The sequence below is a fragment of the Sinocyclocheilus rhinocerous genome, unplaced genomic scaffold, assembly GCF_001515625.1.
Source record: "Sinocyclocheilus rhinocerous isolate Xijiao unplaced genomic scaffold, SAMN03320098_v1.1 scaffold785, whole genome shotgun sequence".
In the NCBI taxonomy this organism is placed as follows: domain Eukaryota; kingdom Metazoa; phylum Chordata; class Actinopteri; order Cypriniformes; family Cyprinidae; genus Sinocyclocheilus; species Sinocyclocheilus rhinocerous.
Window position 1 is genome coordinate 310388 of NW_015660521.1, and position 24689 is coordinate 335076.

At 37.6% G+C, this 24689-nt stretch overlaps 2 protein-coding genes and 1 long non-coding RNA gene across 3 annotated transcripts; 2 read left to right on the forward strand and 1 right to left on the reverse strand.

Annotated features, from left to right (window-relative positions):
- The first annotated feature begins 101 nt into the window (after nt 1-101).
- LOC107725302 (bromodomain and PHD finger-containing protein 3-like) lies at nt 102-13668 on the forward strand. The gene is made up of 13 exons (XM_016534517.1): nt 102-1351; nt 3219-4756; nt 5086-5242; nt 5353-5484; nt 6738-6866; nt 7288-7600; nt 7803-8081; nt 9729-10304; nt 10997-11075; nt 11161-11255; nt 11342-11430; nt 12280-12434; nt 12588-13668. The coding sequence occupies exons 2-13, from the start codon at nt 3255-3257 to the stop codon at nt 12769-12771; spliced, it is 3690 nt and encodes a 1229-aa protein (XP_016390003.1). The 5' UTR covers nt 102-1351; nt 3219-3254; the 3' UTR covers nt 12772-13668.
- A 941-nt stretch (nt 13669-14609) lies between these two features.
- Nucleotides 14610-17913, forward strand: LOC107725331 (uncharacterized). The gene is made up of 3 exons (XR_001638111.1): nt 14610-14716; nt 15010-15092; nt 17849-17913. It is a non-coding gene; the product is annotated as an uncharacterized LOC107725331 (long non-coding RNA).
- On the reverse strand, nt 17577-24103 carry LOC107725330 (bile acid receptor-like). The gene is made up of 10 exons (XM_016534567.1): nt 23298-24103; nt 21388-21741; nt 20422-20562; nt 20160-20302; nt 19942-20034; nt 19768-19855; nt 19574-19690; nt 18545-18640; nt 18273-18386; nt 17577-18066 (listed from the first exon to the last, which is right to left on the reverse strand). The coding sequence occupies exons 1-10, from the start codon at nt 23392-23394 to the stop codon at nt 17855-17857; spliced, it is 1455 nt and encodes a 484-aa protein (XP_016390053.1). The 5' UTR covers nt 23395-24103; the 3' UTR covers nt 17577-17854.
- Between the last annotated feature and the right edge of the window lie 586 nt (nt 24104-24689).

Consider the following 24689-nt stretch of genomic DNA (forward strand, 5'->3'; position numbering starts at 1 on the left):
TCATATTTCTACCTACAAGGTATGCTACTAGAATTTTTTTTTTTTTTTTTTTTTATTGCCCCCATTTTACATTTGAGCCCCTGCCCCTGAGGAACTCATTGCCTGCTTTTCTAGCAGGACTTGTATCCAAGTGGGAATTAATTGGATTGTGAAGTGGGTGTTAAAATTACATAGCAAAATGAAGCCAGTTGGTTGAAGGGGAGGGATTTAGAAATGGTGTGTTAGGGAAAATGATTACATTTTATTGAATGATTACAGAGACAAACATTTCTTTTTTGGGGGAGTAACATGCACCGACAAATTTTTCACAATAAGACCAAGAATGTGTATTAAGAAAGTACATATGGTCAATTCTAATTTCATGTTGACTTTAAGGCTTGTGTTTGTTACCTTCAAATCCTTTGAAAGGTGTGACAGGATGTTTAGCTTGTGGAAGTGATTGATTGTCCATGACAAATGGCACCAGCAAGGTTTTAAGTAGCACATCGGTGTGAGATTTGCGGGATCTGACATAAAGACTTATTTTTCTCATTTTATTGTTCTCTTTGGCTTTAGTACAGTATTTTGTTTCTTGTATGTGATAATGTATGCCTTAACTCAACTGTACCAATATACCCATGTCTCGAATATCCTACTGAAAATGTTATTTTCTCTCATGCAAACTGTGTTTGTCCACCACGCCTGGGTTTTTTGATCATATTTGTTGACAGAAATGTTCATGTTTCGTTTATCTAGTAATATGCAGCTCCTCTTCTTCGCTCACTGTCCTAATCTCTGCACCTCTCCAACCAATCGAGCTGTATGCATTACAGCTGACAGGTCGTGATGAACTCTGACCATAGCATGCATGAACTGTGTGGGAAGCACACTGATATCTAAACACATTAAAGTGGCATAAACTTCCAGCCCCTGTTACGAGTTAAATAAAACACTAACGTAATGCTTTATTAAATTAGTTGTATAGCTGACAGAGTAGATGGCCTGCTTTTCCGAAGGGGCGTGTTCTTACTATCTCGATTGAGAGCTCCGCTTCGCTCTGCCTCTGTATCTGGCGAGCTACTAACTATCTACCCAGGCATCGACGGTTGGAGTAGTCGAAGCTGAAAATAGCCAGCTAGCTTTGCTGCTCCCGTCTAATCTAACTCAGAGTCGACGAGAAGTTAAAATGCTGGAACTGAATCCAAATTCATGAATGCGCAGAAGACGTTTGCCGGAGGAAACTATGGAAGACTGAGAGACGGGAGACATTTTATCGGCGAATTTTTGCCGGCTTTTCGGCCAAGCCACCAGCATAAACAGCCTTCGCAAAAAAGCTTCTGCCTCTCCACAGACGTTGTGGTCGGAAGATACGGTAAATTGTCTGGTTTTTAATGTGTATTTTATGTTTGTCGCCAATTGAAATTGTGAGGTCCGTGTCAACGGTCGCTTTGCTCAGCTGGCTGTTTGGATACCGCACGCGGCGTTTCTGTGCTGGTTACCCGGGCTAGAGCAGCTAACTAGCCCGCCAGCTTTAGCAGCCTCGGCGTTTCGATCGCCTCGGTGTTTATCAGTCAGCATATTCGTATAAACGCCGTCTGAGAGCAACAGTTTTATGATTTGAAGTGGTAACTGTGTTGTCATTGTTTATTTTTGTGTAAGGGGGTTCTCGGGAAACTTAGCCGAATCTGAAGTTCTGATGGACTGTAAATATGGCTGACGTTTCGTTCTAGAATCGAGGAAGCGCAACCTAACTATTATCTTTTGTGATACTTTTTTCTCGCCGCTGATTGGCTAGACGGAGAGGGTGGACGGCTGTGATTGGTTGTCTAAGTATAAGGTTGACAAACTTTCTCAGCCTCTGGTGGTCGTCGTCTCACTTCAGTGACAAATTCCTCAAAACTCCACTTTAAGTTTTGCAGAATTCCCCCTGAAGTGTTTAAGGTAGTTGATACGAATGTATTACTTCGGTGTGACTCTGTATTACGATTTAAAAGTGGTATTAGCGTTGACGGTAAGAGGGCGAACTGCTAGAGGCCTTGAGATCAAAAGTCCCGCCCATTGGACAGCAAAAATAAAAACACTGTAAATTGGCGACCGTCCTGAACTTAATCCTTCCAATGAGTTTGTGTAATCGAATGTTCCTAATTAACTTAACTAGCAATGGATACATTTACATGCCAATACACTAATTTCATATTGGATTGTATACTTTTATGTATTTTATCTCACGTGATAGTTGATATTCGAACTAACTTGTAAACATGTTACTGTTTTGGGGAATTTAATTTATGTGTTCTGCTGAATACTTGAGCAATTTGAGTATTTCGTTTAATTTTTATGCAGAATTATTTATTCTTTAATGTAACTTTTTTATAATTTCTAAAAACGTATGATTTTATTCGTGTTAACATAATATAAATACCTATGGTCTTTCATTATATTTAACAAACAACATTTTTTAACAAAGTCACTGGTTAAATTATGCTAACAATAAAAGATGTGAAAAGGTGGCAGGATATATTAACATTATAATTATTAAGTATAATAATATTACATGGCCAAGTAGCCTCTAGGCTACTTTTTTACATTTATACAAAACACTGCAATATTGCTTAGTTTAACAGTTGGCCACATTGATTTTGTAATGTTGATTTTAATTTGTAAATGTATTATTCTATTATGTAAATATTCAATTTTTGTATAATTGTATAATGTCTAACATAATGTAGCAATGCGTATTAGCACAATTAAAATATACATCATAATTTACTATTTTTAAGTTGTGCAAACAATAGAATAAACAAAAATATAAAGGTGGTATAATAAAATAACAAAAAGAGGTGAATCTGCACATGAATCAATATTGCATTTAACAATAATAATATGAGGCCTAATAGCCTTTTTATTTTTTATGTTTTATATACTTTTATTATTTTTAATATTTTTTTACATTTATACAAAACACTACAGTGTTGTTTAAAGCCATACATATAAAATGAAAAAAAAGGGGGGAAAAAGATCACCAGCGTGTCATGATGCGGGTTGTGACCACTTCCAGGAAATGAGAGTGTGCACAGTATTTACAGATACATGACTCAGTCGACCATGGGTGATGTGAAAACTTCTTTGTGTTGACTATTTGGCAAGATAATGAAATGACAGTTGCACATTCGTATCTTTGTGTTTTGTAAATCAATTAGGAATCTTATGCTTGTTCTTTTTCTCTTTTGTCCACACAGGTCAAGGTACAAAGGGGCAGCGTGGTGTGAGTCCCCATGAGAAAACCACGACGGAGGGGAGGCCTGCCCGGGGCCCAAAGTGATGCCGCGGACACGGGTACAGCAGGTAGAGGGGCGTCACAGCCACGCTCGCTCTCTCCCTACCGGCTGAAGGTTTCACCCACCAGAGAAACCCTAACGTACGCCCAGGCTCAGAAGATTGTGGAGGTGGACCTGGATGGAAGACTGCATCGGATCAGCATCTTTGACCCCTTGATGGTGATCACTGAAGATGAGATGACAGCTCAGGACATTGCCGAGTGCAACAGCAACAAAGAGAACAGCGAGCAGTCATCGGTGACCACCGCCGTCAGCTCCCCGCGACGATCGGCGGCCCACAGGGGGAAAAAGAAAGACGTGAAGCAGTTGTCATCATCTTCATCACAAAACCACTGCTCCAACTCTCACGGACAATCTCAGATGCATTCGAGCGTGAACAGCCACCATGGCACCTTACCCAAACCCACTTTCAGAGAACAAGAGTCTTATGAACCGGTCGAGGCGCCTCCTCACCCTTCGGCGTACTATCGCTACATTGAGAAGTCCGGTGAAGAGATGGAAATGGATGCGGAGTATGACATGGACGAGGAGGACGTGGCCTGGCTGGAGCTGGTGAACGAAAGACGAGCGTCGGAAGGCCATCCGCAAGTGTCACCCGACACTTTCGAACTCCTGATAGATCGTCTAGAAACAGAGTCGTTCTTAGAGTTGCGAAGCCAAGCGCCCTCACAGAGCATCATCGACGAAGACGCCTTCTGCTGCGTCTGCCTCGACGACGAATGTCTCAACAGTAACGTCATCCTGTTTTGTGACATCTGCAACCTGGCTGTGCACCAGGAGTGTTACGGCGTTCCCTACATCCCTGAGGGCCAGTGGCTCTGCCGCTGTTGCCTGCAGTCGCCCTCTCGCCCCGTGGACTGCGTGCTTTGCCCAAATCAGGGCGGAGCATTTAAACAGACCAGCGACGGGCGATGGGCGCACGTGGTCTGCGCTATTTGGATCCCGGAGGTGTGTTTCGCCAACACAGTCTTCCTTGAGCCCATCGAGGGTGTGGACAACATTCCACCAGCTAGGTGGAAGCTAACGTGTTACCTGTGTAAGCAGAAAGGTTGCGGAGCGTCCATTCAGTGCCACAAGGCCAACTGTTACACGGCCTTCCATGTAACCTGTGCACAGAGAGCAGGACTCTTTATGAAAATAGAGCCGGTCAGAGAGACTACTATGAATGGGACTACGTTTTCGGTGAAAAAGACTGCGTTTTGTGAGGCGCACTCTCCGCCTGCGAAGGACGGGTCGGATGATGAAGAGACCGGGGGGAGGGTTTTGGGGTGTCGGGCTAACAGGGGTCGCAGTGCCTACACGCAAACGCCACAGCTTAAGAAGCAGAAACGAAGCAATAAACTGGATTCTAAGCAGCAGCAGAAGAAAGGAAAGAAAGAAGAGGTGTCAAAAAAAGTCACAACGCCTTTGGTCACTGTCCCAGAAATACCTACTCACAGGTAATCATAAAGTATATCATATTTTATATATTTAACATATGTTTAAAAAAAAAGATAATTTATATATTTAAAATGTAATTTTATATATTTTGTTACAATTACAATTACATTGTTTAATTACATTAAAATTTATTTAAAATGATATGTATTGTATTCCGCATTTGTAAGCTCTAATAATATTTTATATATATATATATGCATGTATGTAATTGTGTCTTGTGTCTGTGTATATATATATGTATGTGTGTGGTGTGTGTGTGTGTATGTATATATATATGTATATACTGTATATGATATATATGTAATTATTTTGCTGGTCTTTTTTACAGATTGAACAACATTTTTAAAGATGTGATCATACAGAAGAAGAATCAGTTCATGCAGAGACTTCACAACTATTGGTTGCTTAAGCGTCAGTCACGCGACGGAGTGCCTCTCATTCGTCGTTTGCATTCACATCTGCAGGGTCAGAGGAGTGCAGAACAGGTCAGAGTTGATGCATATTTAAATTTTGTATACATAAGCCACACCCCTTATGCGCAACTACAATATCATGCATTGTGTGCATGATATTGACTGTTATAAACTGTGTGTAGACGGAGCCAGATGAAAAGCTGAATGCTGTGAGAGAAGAGCTGAAATACTGGCAGAAGCTTCGTCACGATCTGGAACGAGCGCGACTCCTGATCGAGCTCATTCGCAAGAGAGAGAAACTAAAGAGAGAGCAGGTAACATACTGAAATGGTACATATGAAAACTGTGTATTCTTGCATAATAAAGACAATTAAGCTATCTTGAACCAGAAATGTGGACTCAAGTCAAACCAGTCATGGTTTTTAAAGTCTGTTTGACACCATAAGCAGGATGTAGTTATTTCTGCACTCATATTTACAGCCTCCAGCATAAAACACATGTGCTGAGCCTTTTTTTTGCCCCATGTAGCGAGCTGAATTGAAAATGCACCATTAAACTATTAATAAACAAGCTCAATGCCATATAGGCTTTGATGAAGCAACATAAAACACTGAAGTAAACAATTGAATGAAAAAAGATGCTTGTCTGGCTTGGTACAAGCAGCACAAACACGTTGCTTTTAATAAATCTTACTAAATCCAGACGAATAAGCAGTTAATATATACAATTTGTTTCATGTAAATTACCATTCGGGTGTAAATGTAATGCCCCTCCTCATGAAAATTAGAATTTGTGAGGATCAAGTTTGTGCTAGCTCTCAATTGGTTTTGAAAACTGCTTTTCAATTGCTTACTCCCAATAATCATTTCATAATTTATAGCTGTTATCAAAGAGAATACACAATTTGGTAACCCAGCAAGGTTTTTTTTTTTTTTTCTGTATAGAGCCGAAGCTCTGTTGAGCAGCAGAAATTCTGTCATTGTGAAAGTACAGCCCAAGCCTGCTGTTGCCGTTATGCTGCAGTGTAAAGCGAGCATAAGAGTTAGGCTATGACTTGATTTGCCAAATACTGCATGTGAAATTGGACTTAGTCATTTCTTGAGATTTGGCTTGGCTGCTTTTTCAGCCAGGCAAAACCACATGTGACATCTTATACTATGAATGAAAGTGATGAAGGCACATTTTTTACGTGAATACGTTTCTACCACTTCCTTTGCAACTAATTGGTGGTTCGGAAGGAAATAATGTACGAGCATTAGTGCAACTGAACATACTGACAAACTATAATTTGCCACTTGCAAATTACACAATATTAATATAATTTAGGGGGAGGGAATGTTCACATTCAAAGGAACATTTTATTGTACAGAAATGTATATGCCTGTGCATGAAAAACAAGTCATTACTTTTTTTGTCCAAGTTTTCTGCAAGATTAAGAATGTAAAAAGGATTTTAAATAAATTGAAATCTGCTTAAATTTAGTTTTGTCAACATTTAGAACTACATATTGCTGAGCTCAAAGCTCACAGACATGGACTCACTATATAACCATGTGTTGCTTCTGTAGGTAAAGATTCGCCAGGCTGTGACTGAGCATCAGTTAACTCCGGTCCTGGTACTGCTGCGATCCACTTTAGAACAGCTTCAGGAGAAAGATACTGCAAAAATATTTGCACAGCCTGTCGACTTGAAAGAGGTGTGTCTATTTTATGTACATTCATATACACTACTGTTCAAAACTTTGCAAAAGAAGTCTCTTATGTTCACAAAGACTGCCTTTATTTGATCAAAAATATAGTATAAACTGTAATATTGTGAAGTATTAACTAAAATAAAAAAGAGAATTTTAAGAAGCCGTTATTCCAGTCTTCATTGTCACATGATCGTTTAGAAATCATTCTAATATGCTGATTTGCTGCTTAAATTACATTTCTTATTATTAATGTTGAAAACGTTTTTTTTCACAGGTCGTTTTTTGCATATTGGCCAATATAACAGCTTTCAAAATGAATTGATCCATTAAGCTTTATAAAACGCAAATCTACTCTTATATTAAAATTCTAATATCTTCACATTGAAGTTTCAGTTTCACAGAAGCTGTGCTCTTGGGTTCTCAGGTCCCAGATTACCTGGAGTTTATCACGCAGCCCATGGACTTCTCCACCATAAAATCCAAATTGGAGGCTCACAAATATCGCTCCGTCACTGACCTTGAGGCTGATTTCAACCTCATGATCAATAACTGCCTGCTTTATAATTCTAAAGACACTGTGTTTTACCAAGCTGCAATACGCCTGAGGGACCTAGGGGGCGCTATCCTGAGGCACGCTCAGAGACAAGCCCAAAACACAGGCTTCGACCTGGACACGGGCATGCACCTGGCAGAATCGCCACATAAAAATGACTACTACCGCTGCACTTTGGAAGATGGTGAGTAGTTAACAAGAAATCATATAAAACTAAATACCAACAGTAACTTGTTGGCAGTGGTAAAGTGCCTACAATTGGGTGGGATTTCTTGACTTTGACATCATTTAGCTTTAACCTTTTAAGTTATTTTTCCAAGATGACAATGGCATTGCGTTTACCTTTTGTTCTTTGTTACTAATGGTTGGTTTTGTTGTGTGTGTAGTCGACACGCTGCTAGACCCTGAAAATCGATTGCACATGACGACGGAAAACCAGTTGAGGGAGCTGCTAGATAAATTAGACGTGGTGACGTCCATGCGCTCGAGTGGTGCACGCACACGCCGTATACGCCTGCTCCGGCGAGAAATCAACAGCATCCGCTATAAGCAGCAGTCGCGGAACTCACACATGCTCAATGGAGACCTCAAAGAGGAAGACGAGGAGGAGGATGAAGACAAGGAGAGGGATGGTGAACATAACCTGTCGTCATCGTCAGATAAAGGTGAGACTTGACTATGGTTGGGAATCAAGAACCGGGTGTTCAGAATTCCATTTTTTCAGTTAATGTTCCAGAATTCCAGATAATTTTTTTTTTCTACTAGAACCATATGTTTTTCTTGACATGCAGTTCTGTTAACGGTATTTGAACGTCTGCATTCTTTAAGTTGGCATGAACTGTAAATTCAACATATTTTGTTAATGCATGTTATTGATCCGATTGTAAGCAATTCATCAAGGCATGTTTCGTTTAAAAAAAAATAAAGAAATTTGACCTTGTAGTTTTTAATAAAAAAATCATATCTGGATACTTTGGAGAAACAACAGAATTCACTCTGGTCACATAAGCAGTAGTATCACATACTACTTCGGTTACATCTCGACTTTTATAAATTGATCAAAAATAGTCTCAAACTAGTCTTGAACTCTGATTCAAACTGATAGTTCTAATGAATTGTTTACTCACTCTAAACTGTTCTTGACTTAAAGGGATAGTTCACCCAAAAATGAAAATTCTGTCATTAATTGCTCACCCTCATGTCGTTCCAAACCCGTAAGACCTTCGTTCATTTTCGGAACACAAATTAAGATATTTTTGATGAAATGTGAGAGCTCTCAGACCCTGCATAGACAGCAACGCAACTGTAATGTTCCCAGGTCCAGAAACATACTAAGGACATCTGTAAAACAGTCCATGTGATATCAGTGGCTCAACATCAGTTTTGCGAAGCTACGAGAATACTTTTTGAGCGCAAAGAAAACAAAAATAACATAATTTATTAAATTTTTCTCCCCCGAGTTACGTCTTCCGGCATTTTAGAGAGCATCACAACGCATACACTTTCCCCTAAGTGTAAACAACGCAGATTACGTTCATGCGCTTTCTCCCCTGAACGTAAACAACGCTGATTACGCTCTTGGGTACTCTCCAAAATGGCGGAAGACGTAACTTACGGGTTTGGAACGAAATGAGGGTGAGTAATTAATGACAGAATTTTCATTTTGGGGTGAACTAACCCTTTAAGGCCTGTTCAAATCAAAATCTACATTACAGTAACTATATTACCATCCACACCTATGCATGATAACTTTGCTTATTATAAGTACGCACTGCAGTTTGTCATCTACTACTTTAAATGCTTTAGCTCTTTAAAGCAGGATACAATTCAGGAAGTGACGATTTTGTTCTCTTTGGATCATTGGATGGAAGCGGTGCTTTATTCGCAAATGTTTTATGCGATGTTCCAGTTTTGCGCATAAGTTAAAATTGGATGGAAACATAGCTATTTTTATAGTTGTGGTGTGCTTTTCTTTTAAATTTTAGAATTAACTATAACTTTTTCATTATTGTTATAGTTACCATCCTTGGTGCAAACAGGCCTTTACTCAAAGTTCGCAAGTTGTTACTTTCATTAGGCTTGCCGCGATAGACGGTGCTGACGGTGATACCCGGTGTTAAGCCGCAACACCGGTTACGTCACTTGCCCACCGCGTCACCGACCCCCACCGTCGTTTTGATTTTTTATATCATCATGTCTAACTTATAATTAACTTTTACTAATGTGTATTTAGAAATTTTAGATTTCTCATTCAGCAATGCCAGTCTGATTCAAGATTTATTTGTAACATCTGGTTGTTCTTCTTCATCTAGATGACTGTAAATCAACCCCCCCACCCATGCTGGAACCCACAGGCCTGGCTTTGTCCCCTCCCCCAACAGACACCCACCAAGAACCGCCAACCCTCCGACCCATGACATCCGACCCCAGGACGTCCCCATGCCCACCTAAGCGCCTCAAACTTGACAGCGAGAGCCAAGAGGCCGATTCAGACGCCGCACCTGTGAACAGCTGCACCAAACCTGAGGACCGCCCACCCGAGAACAAACTGATCAACGGCCTCTCCTCCACAGAGTCACCGACCCGGCCTGCCACAGGAGGGGTCGGCCGGCGGACGTCCGTCCTTTTCAAAAAAGCAAAAAATGGAGCAAAGCTCCAGCGTGAGAGAGACAATCAGATGCAGAACGGAAGCAGGGAGGAGGCCGTCAGCGCTGACCCAGACCCTGCACGCACACCCAGCTGCACCGCCACCGTCAAGACTGAAACTTCAGCCCAGCCAAAACCTTCAACACCTCCGCCCATATCAACCCCGGCCAAACAGAGAGCAAGAAGCCGCAGCTGTAGTCCAGAGCGCGAGAGAACGCCCCCTCGACTCACTCTAGAGCCTGGTAAAGGAAACCACTGCTTTACATGATGCAATTTTAAATGATTTTGTGATAGGTTTACATGAAGGGCACCATGATTTTGGGGTAAAATGTTATTGCAGATTTTCCTGATTAAAAATTGCATTTGAAAATGAAAATGCATTTGTTAAAAATTGTTTTGGTGAAAGCTCCAGGTTTGCACAATGTCATTATGTAAAATAATAATATTTTTTTATTATTGCTTCAAAATATTAAACAAAATAAGAAATATTGTTATCATACAAGTGTATTCTACAGGTATTTAGGAAAAATAATAAACGTTTTACGGTCAAGCTGTAAAATGACAATACTAATATTTATGTTATAATGTCTTCATTTTCTAATGTTTAACCATCAAGCTTTTAATTGTAACCTTGTCTTATTTACTTGTAAAATAACTGCTGTCACCCCTGTGGGTTTTTATATGCCTTAAACAATATGTAAATGTGCTTATGGTTGTGACATCATAACCAGTACAAACTCGCTTTTGCATCACAGTTTCCATAAATGGGTGGAGACCTTGGAGGGATAATTACATTTCATTTTATTTATTTACATTTTACAAAGCATGAGCAATCTTGTTTTTCATGACAAACTGAAATTGCGGTATGGATAATACTTTATACTAATGAAACATTTCTCAAACACCCTTTTCTCTATTTAAATTTTTTTTTTAGCTCTCACCAACGGATTCAAAAAGCACAAAGATGGCAGCTCTGACTCAGAATGCAGCTCATCTCCGACTCTCAGAGAACTGTAAGAGAAAAAAAAGAAAACCTGAAACCTCTCTGCATCATATAGCTCACATGTGCAGTTAACTGATCACTTCTGTTGCTTTCAGTGTCACACCCCCTAAAAAGAGCCGAGGGAAACCTGCTTTGTCCAAAGTCCCTTTTTTAGAAACTGTTAACGGAGACTCTGACTACACTGGGACTGGTAAGAAATGAATCCCTATGAAATGTCAATATATTTGTTAATTTTTTTTGTGCCCAAGTGGATACTACAATCCTTGTTCTATGCAGATGTTCTGTCAAACGGTGATGCGCCTGAACCTGAAGCTCTGGATTTGGTGTGGGCCAAAAGCAGAGGATATCCGTCCTACCCTGCTCTGGTGAGAGAGGGCACTCTACATTCATATTACGTGAATACAACGCGTTGGTTCAATTATTTTGGGTAACGCATACCAGTCAACATCTTTAAAAAATTTGGAAAAGTCTTTTTTTTTTAGGCTTGAGAATTTTACCAGCCTTTTACAATAATGGGACAGGCCTGACATCAAGAGTGACCTTGTTTCCATCATTAATGCACATTCCTGGTCTGATTATGAATTATTCCAGGGATTATCAAGCTTTTTTTGTCAGTCAAACCCCTTTGACCTAAAACACCTCTGAGAAGTTAATATTTCAGAATTGGCAGTCATTTAACAGCTAGTTAATGGTCACATGACACTTTTTTTTCACAAGTGTGTTATTTTGATTGCTATTATTTATTATATTTCAATTTGTTTTATTAAAATAAATGATTGTACGTATATAATTTTTATGATCTAATTATTAGTTTCATCAACTTCACTAGTAAACAAAGTATTAAAAAAAATTTTCATTGCTTTTATTATGTTATATATTTTATTTTGTTTTTTGTATTGTTATTAAAATGTTATTTTCATAAAATAAATAAATTTTACATTTTTATTACTTAATTATTACCACCTTTGACTCAAAAATCCCAGTTTGGAAAAACCCTGCATTAGTCCGTTATTTCAAAATTTTATCAAAATTTGCTTCATTTCTATTACATTTTCTTTTTGCATAACATTGCTAATCCCTCATCCAACTTCTCATGGGACCTATATATTTTTTTCTCACCAAATAGCCTGTTTTTTTGGGTTGTGAACTGTGTTAAAGCAAACCACTGACGTTCAAATATTAAAGGAATGGTTTGAATTGCTCTTATTTTGTAGATCATAGATCCAGACATGCCTCAGGAGGGTCTTCTGCATAATGGAGTTCCCATCCCTGTGCCTCCGCTTGACGTGCTGCACCTTGGTGAGCAGAGACAAGAAGAAGCCGGCGAGAAACTCTTCCTGGTTCTCTTCTTCGACAACAAACGCACCTGGTGAGCACAGCACTGGGGATTTACTTTGTTTTCCTTCAGCTTTATCCTCCAGACTTTGCATTTTCAAAATAATCATTGTAAGTATCTGCTGGCTTTACGTGTTTCAGAAGGAACTGACAGTGAGTTTTTCTGTTCTTACGTCTGTCTCTGCAGGCAGTGGCTGCCACGAGATAAAGTGATCCCTCTTGGCGTTGACGACACGGCCGATAAACTGCGTATGATGGAGGGCAAGAAGACCAGTATCCGGAAGTCCGTGCAGGTGGCCTACGACCGAGCGATGATCCACTTGAGCCGAGTTCGAGGAGATCATGGTTTTGTCGGCTCCAACTACATGTAGAACAGAAATGCCAACCGCATCTGTCCTAACGTACCACTCACATGGGCTTTCTAAGGGGGTCTGAGAGCCATTTGGTTAGTGCACCAGGTACTAGACTCATTCAGTTCAGTTTAGTTTATCCATGTGTTCATGACGCAACCCTCTCAGTCATTTCAGATTCAGGACTGGAAAGTACAGTGGCTTCTACCAATAATTCGTTTTTATGAGGTGTCACTTTATGGTGATGGCGAGTCTAAACCGCATAGACTCAGAGTTTTAGCGTTTGAGTACATTCAGAGCAATTCATTTCTGAAAAATTAATTTTAAATGAATGAACTTAAAGAATATAAACGTTTGAATGGATCACTGCCATTTTCTTAAGATAGCTTTTTACTTTTTAAAGTTTTACAAACCACTTGTATATTGTAAAGACACTTGTGTATATAAGTATGTTGTTTTTTTTATCATATAGTATCTAATTTAAATTTTTTTCTTCTCTTTGTTTATTGTGAAATAAATTGCCTGGAGGACTGAAGAAATGAAGGGTTGTGTATATATACGTGTAAAAAGATTTTCAGATGAACTTCCTACATAGTTTATCCTGCTTGTCTTTGATAGCGGATAATGTGAGTGTGTTCATATATATATACATTAACGGCATACGATCGTGTATGTATGTGTATATGTACCGACTCACGGTTGTCTATGGTTAAATATATATTCTCATTTTTGATACAAAAAAGTAATTTATTTATGGACCGGAAAGAGATGCAGGAATTAAATTATATTGGTTCAAGATGGAAAGCAGATCTCTTATTTAAGATGATAAACTATTGCATAGGCTTTTAAGATCTAACTTCACATCATGTTCTTTCAGATCCTGGTTTAGTTCTTTTTAAGATTTCAAGGTGAAATGTTTGAGGGATTGTGATGACATGTTGTACACTTGCTGTTATTCCCTTTTCACCATCAAGCACAGAACCTTGTATTTATTGTAGAAAGTTGTGGAGCTTTTGTTCACTGTTTGTAAGATGGAACCTCTTGAAGAAACCTCTCAAGAAATTTTAAGCTTGTACAAACTGCAGATTTGACCTACCCACCAAATAACCTGTCTCAAACAGTATTTTCTCATGCGGGGAAATAAATGTTCTATTGAAACTCTACTATGGCTGTGTTAATATATTGATGGCTTAAGACCATACGCTGTTTTTCTTGATTTTGGACCTGTATTGCATTTATTTATATATTTTTTTTCTGTAATTAACATTGTAAAGCTGTGTTGGAATGTTAGATTTCCTAATACATGTAGGCTATTTTTCTGCTTGCAATATTACAGTACTGACTAAACAAGACGTGTGTGCTAGAAATGACTGAAAATGCACTTTGAGGCTAATGCCTGAAAGTAAAGGTGGCACTGATGCTATTTTTTTTTCTTGTTGTTTGGGTAATTAATTATATATATATATATATAATTGAAATTGTTTGAATAACATAAATGCATAATGATTTACTTTACATTTTTGAGTATTTGTCAACACAAAAAAGCAACTTATAAAGCAGATGTGTGCTTATGTAAATATTATTTTTCATGATTAAAAAAGTTAATTGGTTGCAGCACAATCCTAAAATGGTGGGATATTTTACATTGGAAAATACTATGTGCTCAAGGAGATGTATCTTTATTTATTTATTGGAACGCATCATAAAAGGTGTCTACCTATCACTAAATATCAATATCACTATTGTTTATTCCGATAAATCGAGAAAAGAGTCACTAAAGAGCGCCCGCGCGTGTTTTGCCGATTAGAAAAGTAACCAATCAGAAACACACTCAATCTGTCAATCATCTTGAACGCGCGGATTTGTTGAGCTCGGGTTGGCTGACGAATTTTAGGAGGGCGGGGCCGGAGTTTTTCCATAGGCTGGGTTTCATGGTTTTCAACAGCGTCTGGCGAAAATTAAAAAGGTGAGAATCGTTTGTATACTATTTATGCTTACATTTCACAACAGTATTGGGACACATATTTTTTTTTAAAGATGGTGGGATGTGGTAAATGTGTAATTGCTTGAAAAATATTTAAGCTGCTCAAACGTGTGTATTTCAGGGTGTCACATGTGGTATGTAGATGCGTCATTAAATAACATTAGAAACGTTTAACATTGGTGAGGTAATCAAGAATATATCGTCTTGTAAAATTCTTGTTGGTGTACTGCTGCTCATGTTTTGCTGAAATATATATTTTTTCCCTTTCTTTGTAGTGTACCCTTGAGTTCTGGTAGGGGGCAGCAGTGAGTCAGTATTGATGATGGAAGAACACGTGCAGTATGATTTCTTTTCCAAGGTGATGTCAGCCTACTCTATCCAGATGTGTTTTACTGTAACAGCTCTTGTCACAGATCATATTAAAATAATATTTATAGCGGAAATACACACACACACACATGCATATGAGCTAATCTCTCAGGTCTCTGTTGGCAATTTGAAAAGATCACGAGTGAGTTAATTATCAAACATTATAATAATTTTATTTTCTCGATTGTTCCGAGGTTCTTGATGTTCCGTTAAATGGATGAAAGATGATTAAATCTAAGCAAAAGAGAAACCGTTACTCTGTAGCTTTCATAGCCCACTAATGTTTGTTTCAGTTTTGAATTTGAACAGTTAAACATTCATATGCTGATATGTCCACTGTATCACAGTTTCATTTGTGGTCACAGGGAAATTAAAGCAGTTGCAGGTCTTACTCTAGCTTGCATATGATAGATTACCAACACCTGTTTAATTAGCAGATAACACTTAGGAGTAAAACATTAGAAAAACATTGCGGTTATAAATGAACAGTTCCTATTTATAGGAAAATGAAGTCAGGCACCTATTTTTAAGGGGTACCAGTGACAATCCTATCACTTCGTTATATGATTGAGGCAATAGGTTTAATCAAATACTACTTTGAATCATAACCCAAAGCATGTCACCTGAGTGTGTACTATCTAATTAAATAAAGTATATAATAAACATATCATTAAGGCTAAAACTATTAAGTGGTCTTGTTGATAAATTAATATTTGGGACACTTGCAACCACACTCTGCATTGGTTTTGCACAAATCGTTTAAATGACATTTTGGATTCAAAACGACAAATTTTGCCAAAATGTTATGAATTTGCAGCACTATTTAGAAAAATGCGTTATTTAAAAAAAAATCTGAATGGACTTGAAAGACAATGATTACATATTTATTATTAACGTGGATCTAAAAATTGATAAATAGAACTATGAATGCAAAATCGTATATGTGACCCTGGACCACAAAACCAGTCTTAAGTAGCACGGGTATATTTGTAGCAATATCCAACAATACATCGTATGGGTCAAAATTATCGATTTTTCTTTTATGCCAAAAATCGTTAGGATATTAAGTAAAGATCATGTTCAATGAAGATATATTGTAAATTTCCTACCGTATATATATCAAAACTTCAGTTTTGATTAGTAATATGCATTGCTAAGAACTTTATTTGCATATTAAAATAATATTTATAGCGGAAATACACACACACACACATGCATATGAGCTAATCTCTCAGGTCTCTGTTGGCAATTTGAAAAGATCACGAGTGAGTTAATTATCAAACATTATAATAATTTTATTTTCTCGATTGTTCCGAGGTTCTTGATGTTCCGTTAAATGGATGAAAGATGATTAAATCTAAGCAAAAGAGAAACCGTTACTCTGTAGCTTTCATAGCCCACTAATGTTTGTTTCAGTTTTGAATTTGAACAGTTAAACATTCATATGCTGATATGTCCACTGTATCACAGTTTCATTTGTGGTCACAGGGAAATTAAAGCAGTTGCAGGTCTTACTCTAGCTTGCATATGATAGATTACCAACACCTGTTTAATTAGCAGATAACACTTAGGAGTAAAACATTAGAAAAACATTGCGGTTATAAATGAACAGTTCCTATTTATAGGAAAATGAAGTCGGGCACCTATTTTTAAGGGGTACCAGTGACAATCCTATCACTTCGTTATATGATTGTGAGGCAATAGGTTTAATCAAATACTACTTTGAATCATAACCCAAAGCATGTCACCTGAGTGTGTACTATCTAATTAAATAAAGTATATAATAAACATATCATTAAGGCTAAAACTATTAAGTGGTCTTGTTGATAAATTAATATTTGGGACACTTGCAACCACACTCTGCATTGGTTTTGCACAAATCGTTTAAATGACATTTTGGATTCAAAACGACAAATTTTGCCAAAATGTTATGAATTTGCAGCACTATTTAGAAAAATGCGTTATTTAAAAAAAAATCTGAATGGACTTGAAAGACAATGATTACATATTTATTATTAACGTGGATCTAAAAATTGATAAATAGAACTATGAATGCAAAATCGTATATGTGACCCTGGACCACAAAACCAGTCTTAAGTAGCACGGGTATATTTGTAGCAATATCCAACAATACATCGTATGGGTCAAAATTATCGATTTTTCTTTTATGCCAAAAATCGTTAGGATATTAAGTAAAGATCATGTTCAATGAAGATATATTGTAAATTTCCTACCGTATATATATCAAAACTTCAGTTTTGATTAGTAATATGCATTGCTAAGTACTTTATTTGGACAACTTTAAAGGCAATTTTCTCAGTATTTTGATTTTTTTGCACCCTCAGATTCCAGGTATTCAAATAGCTTTCTCTCTGCCAAATATTGTCCTATCCTAACAAACTATACATCAACGGAAAGCTTATTCGTATGTAAAGTTTTCTGATGATGTATACATCTCAGTTTCGAAAAATTGACAAGACTGGTTTTGTGGTCCAGGGTCACATGTATTACAACATAAATGAAAAGCAAGAAATCCTAAAACACAAATTAAACTTTAACATTTTTATTTAATGCATATAAGAAACTGTCACACATGAGGCTTACATTTGTTTTATTTTTTTTATTAAACTAAACTATGTTTGCACACGGGTAACCAAAAGTACACTGACCTGGGATATTGTTCTGGGCAAAAATGAAAAGTGTATTGCAACAGATTTCAGATGTCATAAATCTCTCTCCCTAAAGGCTGCCTCAAGGCTGCATGTCCCAGGGCTGCTGTGGGAGAAGGGTGAGGTGGTTGTGTCGTAGTGTTCTCAGCTCTGTCAGCCGTCCCAGGAGCCTGGCGAAGCGTCGTGGGTCCTGTGCCGTCCCCTGACTGCAGCAGCAGCAAGCTCGGGACAGGAGCTCCAAAACAAACTCCTGTAAGTTCTCAACGCAGCCCACCGCACGCAGAGATGGCCTGTCTGCTTCACAACAGGAAAAAAAGGGAGGTCATTTGAAACAGTTCTAAATAAATTTTAAAAAAGAAATTGTATTTTGAAGTGCTTAAGCTAAACCTTTATGATGGCATTTGCTGTCTGACCTATAAATGAATGTTCTGAATATGGTGACATCACATGGAGATTCACATAGACATGAGTCACAATTGTGTTAATCATAAACCACAGACCTGAACATAACACTGCAGTCGCTGTTAGAAGTGCATATTCAGCCTCAGTTACCGCAATAGTCACCATGCTGTGGAGGAAATTTACCACAGACCTCAAGAACTCATCATTCAAACCTTAAAGGAAAAAAAAAAAAATCACAATATTAGCAGAGACAAAAACTTTAGACAATTGGACTTGGACTCTAAAGACTCTAATGATACATCAGTTGGATTAATCACTGCATGTAGTGTGAGATTTTCCTGCTATGATTATCACTGTGCATATAGATCACCTGAGTATGTCAGTATCCTGTGGCTGTTCCCAGTCTTGGACTCTAAAGTTTTCACCCAATCAGGGTTTGAGTTATTCGAATTTGCTGGGTATAAAGCTGGTGATAGAAAACATAGCAGTGAGTCATATGTGTTGAGTTTTCCATTTCAAGTGAAAATTTTAAAAATGCTTTATTAGCACAATTTATTTTTAGCACACATGATTAAGCTAAGCTTTAAAAACTCACATTGTCCCAGACACCAATATTTTAACTAGTGCTGTCAAACGATAAATCACGATTAATCGCATCCAAAATAAAAGTTTGTTTACATAATATATGTACAGGTGCATCTCAATAAATTTGAATGTCGTGGAAAAGTTCATTTATTTCAGTAATTCAACTTAAATTGTGAAACTCGTGTATTAAATAAATTCAGTGCACACAGACTGAAGTAGTTTAAGTCTTTGGTTCTTTTAATTGTGATGATTTTGGCTCACATTTAACAAAAACCAATCAATTCACTATCTCAACAAATTAGAATATGGTGACATGCCAATCAGCTAATCAAAACACCTGCAAAGGTTTCCTGAGCCTTCAAAATGGTATCATATTTATTATGTATATATATATAAATACACTCACATGCATGTATACATTTCAGAAAAAAATTATTTTTATATATTAAATATATTTTTAAAAATATAAATTATATGAATATAAATATAGACATGTTAATACAAGTAAATATTTTCAAAATATATACTGTATGTGCGTGTATTTATATATACATAAATATACACAGAACACACATATATTATGCCAACAAAAACTTATTTTGTATGCGATTAATCGTTTGACAGCACTAATTTTAACTATTCATAAAAGATTAATCACTGTCTGGCCGACTGAAATTTCAATATGGATATAAAGATTAGGATTTTTCGGTAGTAGTACAGCACATTGTGAGTCTATGTTAGCACTGTTGCTTTTGAAAAAAGACACTTGATGTCAGACTTAACAAGCAGATTATGTGATAATGAATGTTATTACCATTGCTAACACTAGTGGGGTTCTCTGAGAACTGCTGAGCCAGGAGTAGGAACATGACTTCAACTGAAGAGCTGGACAGAAGAGTGTTCTGGTCAGAACCATCCAAAAGCTCAAACCCTAAACAACAGATGACCACAAATTAGACGTGTTTGGAGGTGTGTGGTGTGATCTGAGAGAAGCCGGATGAAACTGACCAGGTACGCTCCTCAAAAATTGCAAAAGCTTCTCCGTCTGTGGATGAGTCAGATCTATATTGCTCGTCAAACTTGACCACAGATGCACCTGGGGAAAGAAAAAGAATGATATCTTATGATATATTACGAGCAGTATGTGTTTTAATTTTTAATGAAGAAAAAAAAAAAACATACCCGACAGTGCGTGTTGTCTTGAATTATGTACCTACGATAAGCCTCAACAATTCTATTCAGAATGCATCTCTGCTCTCTGGAGAAACCAGATACCTGCAAACAGTATTTTGAAGACAAGAAGACACTTGTTCTGAATTTTTAAAATATAACAGGCTTCAGATCTTACTAAAACTCAAATTTCATGCTTGGACAGGCTAAATAAAATAGGAGAGTTTTACCCCAGCGGTGAATCTGCTGGTGGACGAGACGCTTCTGCTTTCAGAGTAGTCGTCTTCAGCTCTTCCCATTGACCCATTGTGTCCTCTGTGCTTGGAGCCCTTCCTCAGTCTCTTCGACTGGCATTGCACCTCTGTAAGCAGACCTGACAAAAAGACACCAGCAATCAGCTAATGCTGACAGTGTTTGACGCTAACTTAACATCCAATTAGGTTTCCCCAGAAATGACAGAAAACTCGTGAAGAGTTTTTACGTCAATCTCACACTCTGCCAGCATCCCGACGGCTCTGCATTTGCGCAGTCTGCAGTCCTGACACTTTCTCCGCATGTACATGTCCATCTCGCAGCTTCCACCACTCTTGCAGCGGTACACTGCCTTTTTAGTCACACTGCGTCTGAAGAAACCTAAGCCGAGAGAGATACACTACGGTTTAAAAACTTTTTTGATGGTTTTAAAAGAAGTCTTTTCTCCTTAACAAGGCTGCATTTATTTGATCAACAATTCTGTTAAATCAGTAATGATGTGAAATAATACAATTTAAAATAATTGTTATATTTTAAAATGTAATTTATTCCTGATGGCAAAACTGAACTTTCAGCATCATTACTCCAGTCTTCTTTGACACATGATGTTTCAAAAATCATTCTAATATGCTTGATATGGTGCCAATTTGGTGCTGGTAAAAATAGTTATGGTGCTTAATTTTTTTCTTGATTTCTGTAAAAACAGATGTTTTTTTCAGGATTATTTGAGTAATAGAAAGTTCAAAAATGGCATTTATTTGAAATAGAAGTCTCTTGTAACATTATAAATGTATTCACTTTTGATCAATTTAATGCATCCTTGCTGAATAAAAGTATAATTTTTTTTCCAAAAATAAAAAAACCACTTACTGACCCCAAATGTTTGAATATTAGTGTATATTCTTAAAATTTGGTCTTTCTCATTGAGGGAAACAGACCAAAACTAGCAACTAGCAATAGCAAGTACCAAGTCATAGTTCACTGCTATTGGCTATTTTAAAAAAAAGAGACAAGCTCTTAGATATGTCCCACCCCACTTCCTGGTTCCAAAGGAAATATGGCAACACAGGAAAGAAAACTGTTTGTCAAGCTATTACATGCAGTCTTATAAGTAATGATTTTGGACATTAGTAAACACTGTAAATTCAAAAAGTGCATCGTGGATTATTGTTGCCTTAAAATTCAGTGCTATTGTGATCGTCCAACCTTTGCATCCCTCACAGGTGAGGGCATTGTAGTGATATCCCGAGGCTTTATCTCCACACACCAAACACAGCTCATCCTGGCCCTTCACCCGAGCTCCATAGCCCATCCTGGGTCTTTTTAGCACTGGAAGACCGACAATGCTACGTCTTGTTGGGCTTTGAACCTCCATGTCTGGCTCACAGGTGAACTCAGAGCATTGATGGCTGTAGGGGTACGGCGGGTTGCACGCTTGAGCGTTTGGCGCTCCATACATTGAAAACTGCACATTGACGTGGCTGAATGGCTGCTGGCCATAGAGAGGGCTTTGTAGATCTGGTTCCTGATAGGAGCAGCTCAGTGGATCCACAAGAACATCTGCAGCAAGGATTGAAGAACATCTTGATGAATGAAACGCTTCACAAGAAATATGTTCCTTTTTCACATGATTCTCAAATTACCTAACTACTTTTATGAGGCCTTTGGGACATAATAAAAAAAAATCCCAGAGCAAGACCTTTTGAATCTTTTCTGTCTCTGGAAACAGGATGCAGCTGAAGAGGTTACAGTTTTGTTTATGGTTGTTATTTGCTTTGTAGCTTATGGGGTTTTTATAACCGTACAGAACGGAGCCTTCCTGATGTTTTCTCTGTCGGCGGGAAGGTTGTGAAGATGGATTTTAGATTTGAGTTCCCCCATAGAGGGAGCATATGTCACAACCGGCAGCATTTCTGAAGCACATCTGCACAAGAAGTTTTTTTTTTTTCATGTCTTGACAGACACTTCAGAACTAGTAGTGACAACGAGCAAATGAATGGAATATTTCACATGAGAAAAACTTATATTTGAGTAAAACTCTTCTCATCCAACCAATTCCAGCAAATCCATCTATGTTTTTCTATGTCATCATAAATAGCCTTCTGCATTGTGGTGGTCTCTTTACTGGCCTTCAATCCTGTCTTTCTCACAGATGTTTTATGTCCCGTTACAGCTAGAGCATAACTTTCCGGTGCTAGTATCTGTTTGTAAACCACTGGAGTTTTTCATAAACATTCATGTTGACGAGAAGCTGCTAATATACTATCATTGACTGTCCTTCCAGACGCCACAGTGAGTTAAATGACAAAACGAAACTGAGACTTTGACAAAGCACTATTCGGACATTAATTGTTTCTCAAGGCGACATCTGGGAAATAATATTTGGACATTCAGATGTTCATGTAATGAATTCGGGTATACAAACCAGTAGACAAACCACTGTAAATAATACATGATCGGTCACATGACCATATTTCAACATGGCGTCAGTAATGACATCCAGTTAAATGTAATTTTATTCCAATTATCCAGTGTCCAGATCTCTTGGTAAGATTGATGTGCATATTTTACATGTATTTTTATTTATTTGTTTATTCTTTTTTTATTATTATTGCCATTATAGTGCCACAAAAAATATGATGCTATATTAAATATTATTATAATATACTATTATCGTATTTCTTAATATTTTTAATTAGCTTTTGTTTTTAGATTTTCCGTTTTTTGTTTTAGTTTATGTTTTAGTAATTTTGTTTACTAGTTTTTATTTTCTTACAATTTTTATTTAGTTTTAAGTTTGAGCAATTATTTAGTAATTACATCAATAAGTGAAAATTGTTTTTAATAGTTTTAGTTATTAGCAATAACAAGACTGATTCAATGAAAGTCAGTGGGGTCCAAAATGACGTTGGTTCCCATTGACTTCCATTGTATGACCAAAACACACATTTTTCAAAATATCTCCTTTTGTGTTGGAAAAAAAATCTAATAAAATAAAAAATTCTTCAGGGTCTGAACAAAATAAGCGCGAGTAAATGATGACAGAATTTTGAGGGAACTATCACTATTGTAATTCTATAATAAACAGATTTACATATAGTAAAGCGTAATCTTACCATAGTACTCTGGCGGCTCTGTGATATCATACGTGTCTGATGCAGAGAGGTAGCCACTGACTGACATGCTCATCTCAGGATCTGTCCCCTCTCTCATCTGATCAGTTGGATTCTCGCTCTTCACAGAGAATGTCTGAATCTATAAAAGAGCACAAAAACTTTCATTCACCCTGTTTGAGGATCATAATCCAGTGCCTTCAAACCTTTCTTCAGCAAGCTCTCCAACCCCAGAGAAAGACAAGTTATTTTAGGCATCACTGTCACGAAAAGGTTATGATAGAACTCAGCAAAGGCTGTGGAGATCTCCGTCTGTGCTCTTCTGGGGTTCTGAGAGGATCTGAAGAGCATTGACTGTGAGAATTAGACGAGAGATGAGGCCCGTGTGTCCAAACAGCTGCTCTGGCATGAGTTTCACAGAAAAGGCCTCACAAAGAGCAGTCTGTCCCAAATGCCCTCAACAGGTTTGGCCTGTAGCTGACTCCCAGCATTCAACAGCAGCTGTGTGAACGTACCTAAACTTGCACTCTTGTCCAGTAACTGGAAAGAGGACCTGCAATACACTTTAAAGCGAGCGGCTATTTTGGTTGTTTACTGAATGACATCTACAGGGAGCAATTTTGTGGCTCAGAAACTAGTGCAAAGCATCATCAAGTTGACATTGAGAAGAACTTTTATCCAAAGCAATTTAAAAATTGCCCTATTCCTAACTCCAGCTCTACTAGTTTTCTGTCAGGACATTACCTGTTTTCTTTAACTATTACATTACACAATGCAGTGTACTGTATCTGAACATGCTCATGCTGCAAACAAATGTCAGCACTGTTGTGAACAATGAGTTATTGCACACAAATCCCAGAGCACCGATATATTCCAGCAGTGGTGTAAAACAAAACTTTCGCTTTCACTTCCCCAGTTCCATGTGAATATAAACAATAAGCCCTCTAACATAAATGAAACTGAAAGTTCACGCATGCAGAAGGCTATATTGCATACCCCCTTTGCCAACTAGGGTGTTTGATTGGAATATTGTTCCAGGACTAATCAAATTTTTAGGGGGAGACTTGTCTTAACGTGTAACCCCTAAATATCCAATTAGTCCTGGAACAATAAAACATCAAGGATGTTGATTCAGGAATCAGGAACACATCCTACTTGGGAAAATCACGTAGAATATAATGAATTATTCAAGAATGACATGATCAAAAGAGGTATGCAATACTGGTTGCTGTGTAAACTGATAGCTGAACAAAATCAAGGCGAAACATTTTCAGTTTCATTTACATTAGAGGATTTCCGTGAATGGGAGAGAAGTGAAAGAGAAAGCTTTGCTTTAATAACTTGCATGCAATAACTCATTAGCACAACTATGCTGATATTTGCTTGCAACATGAG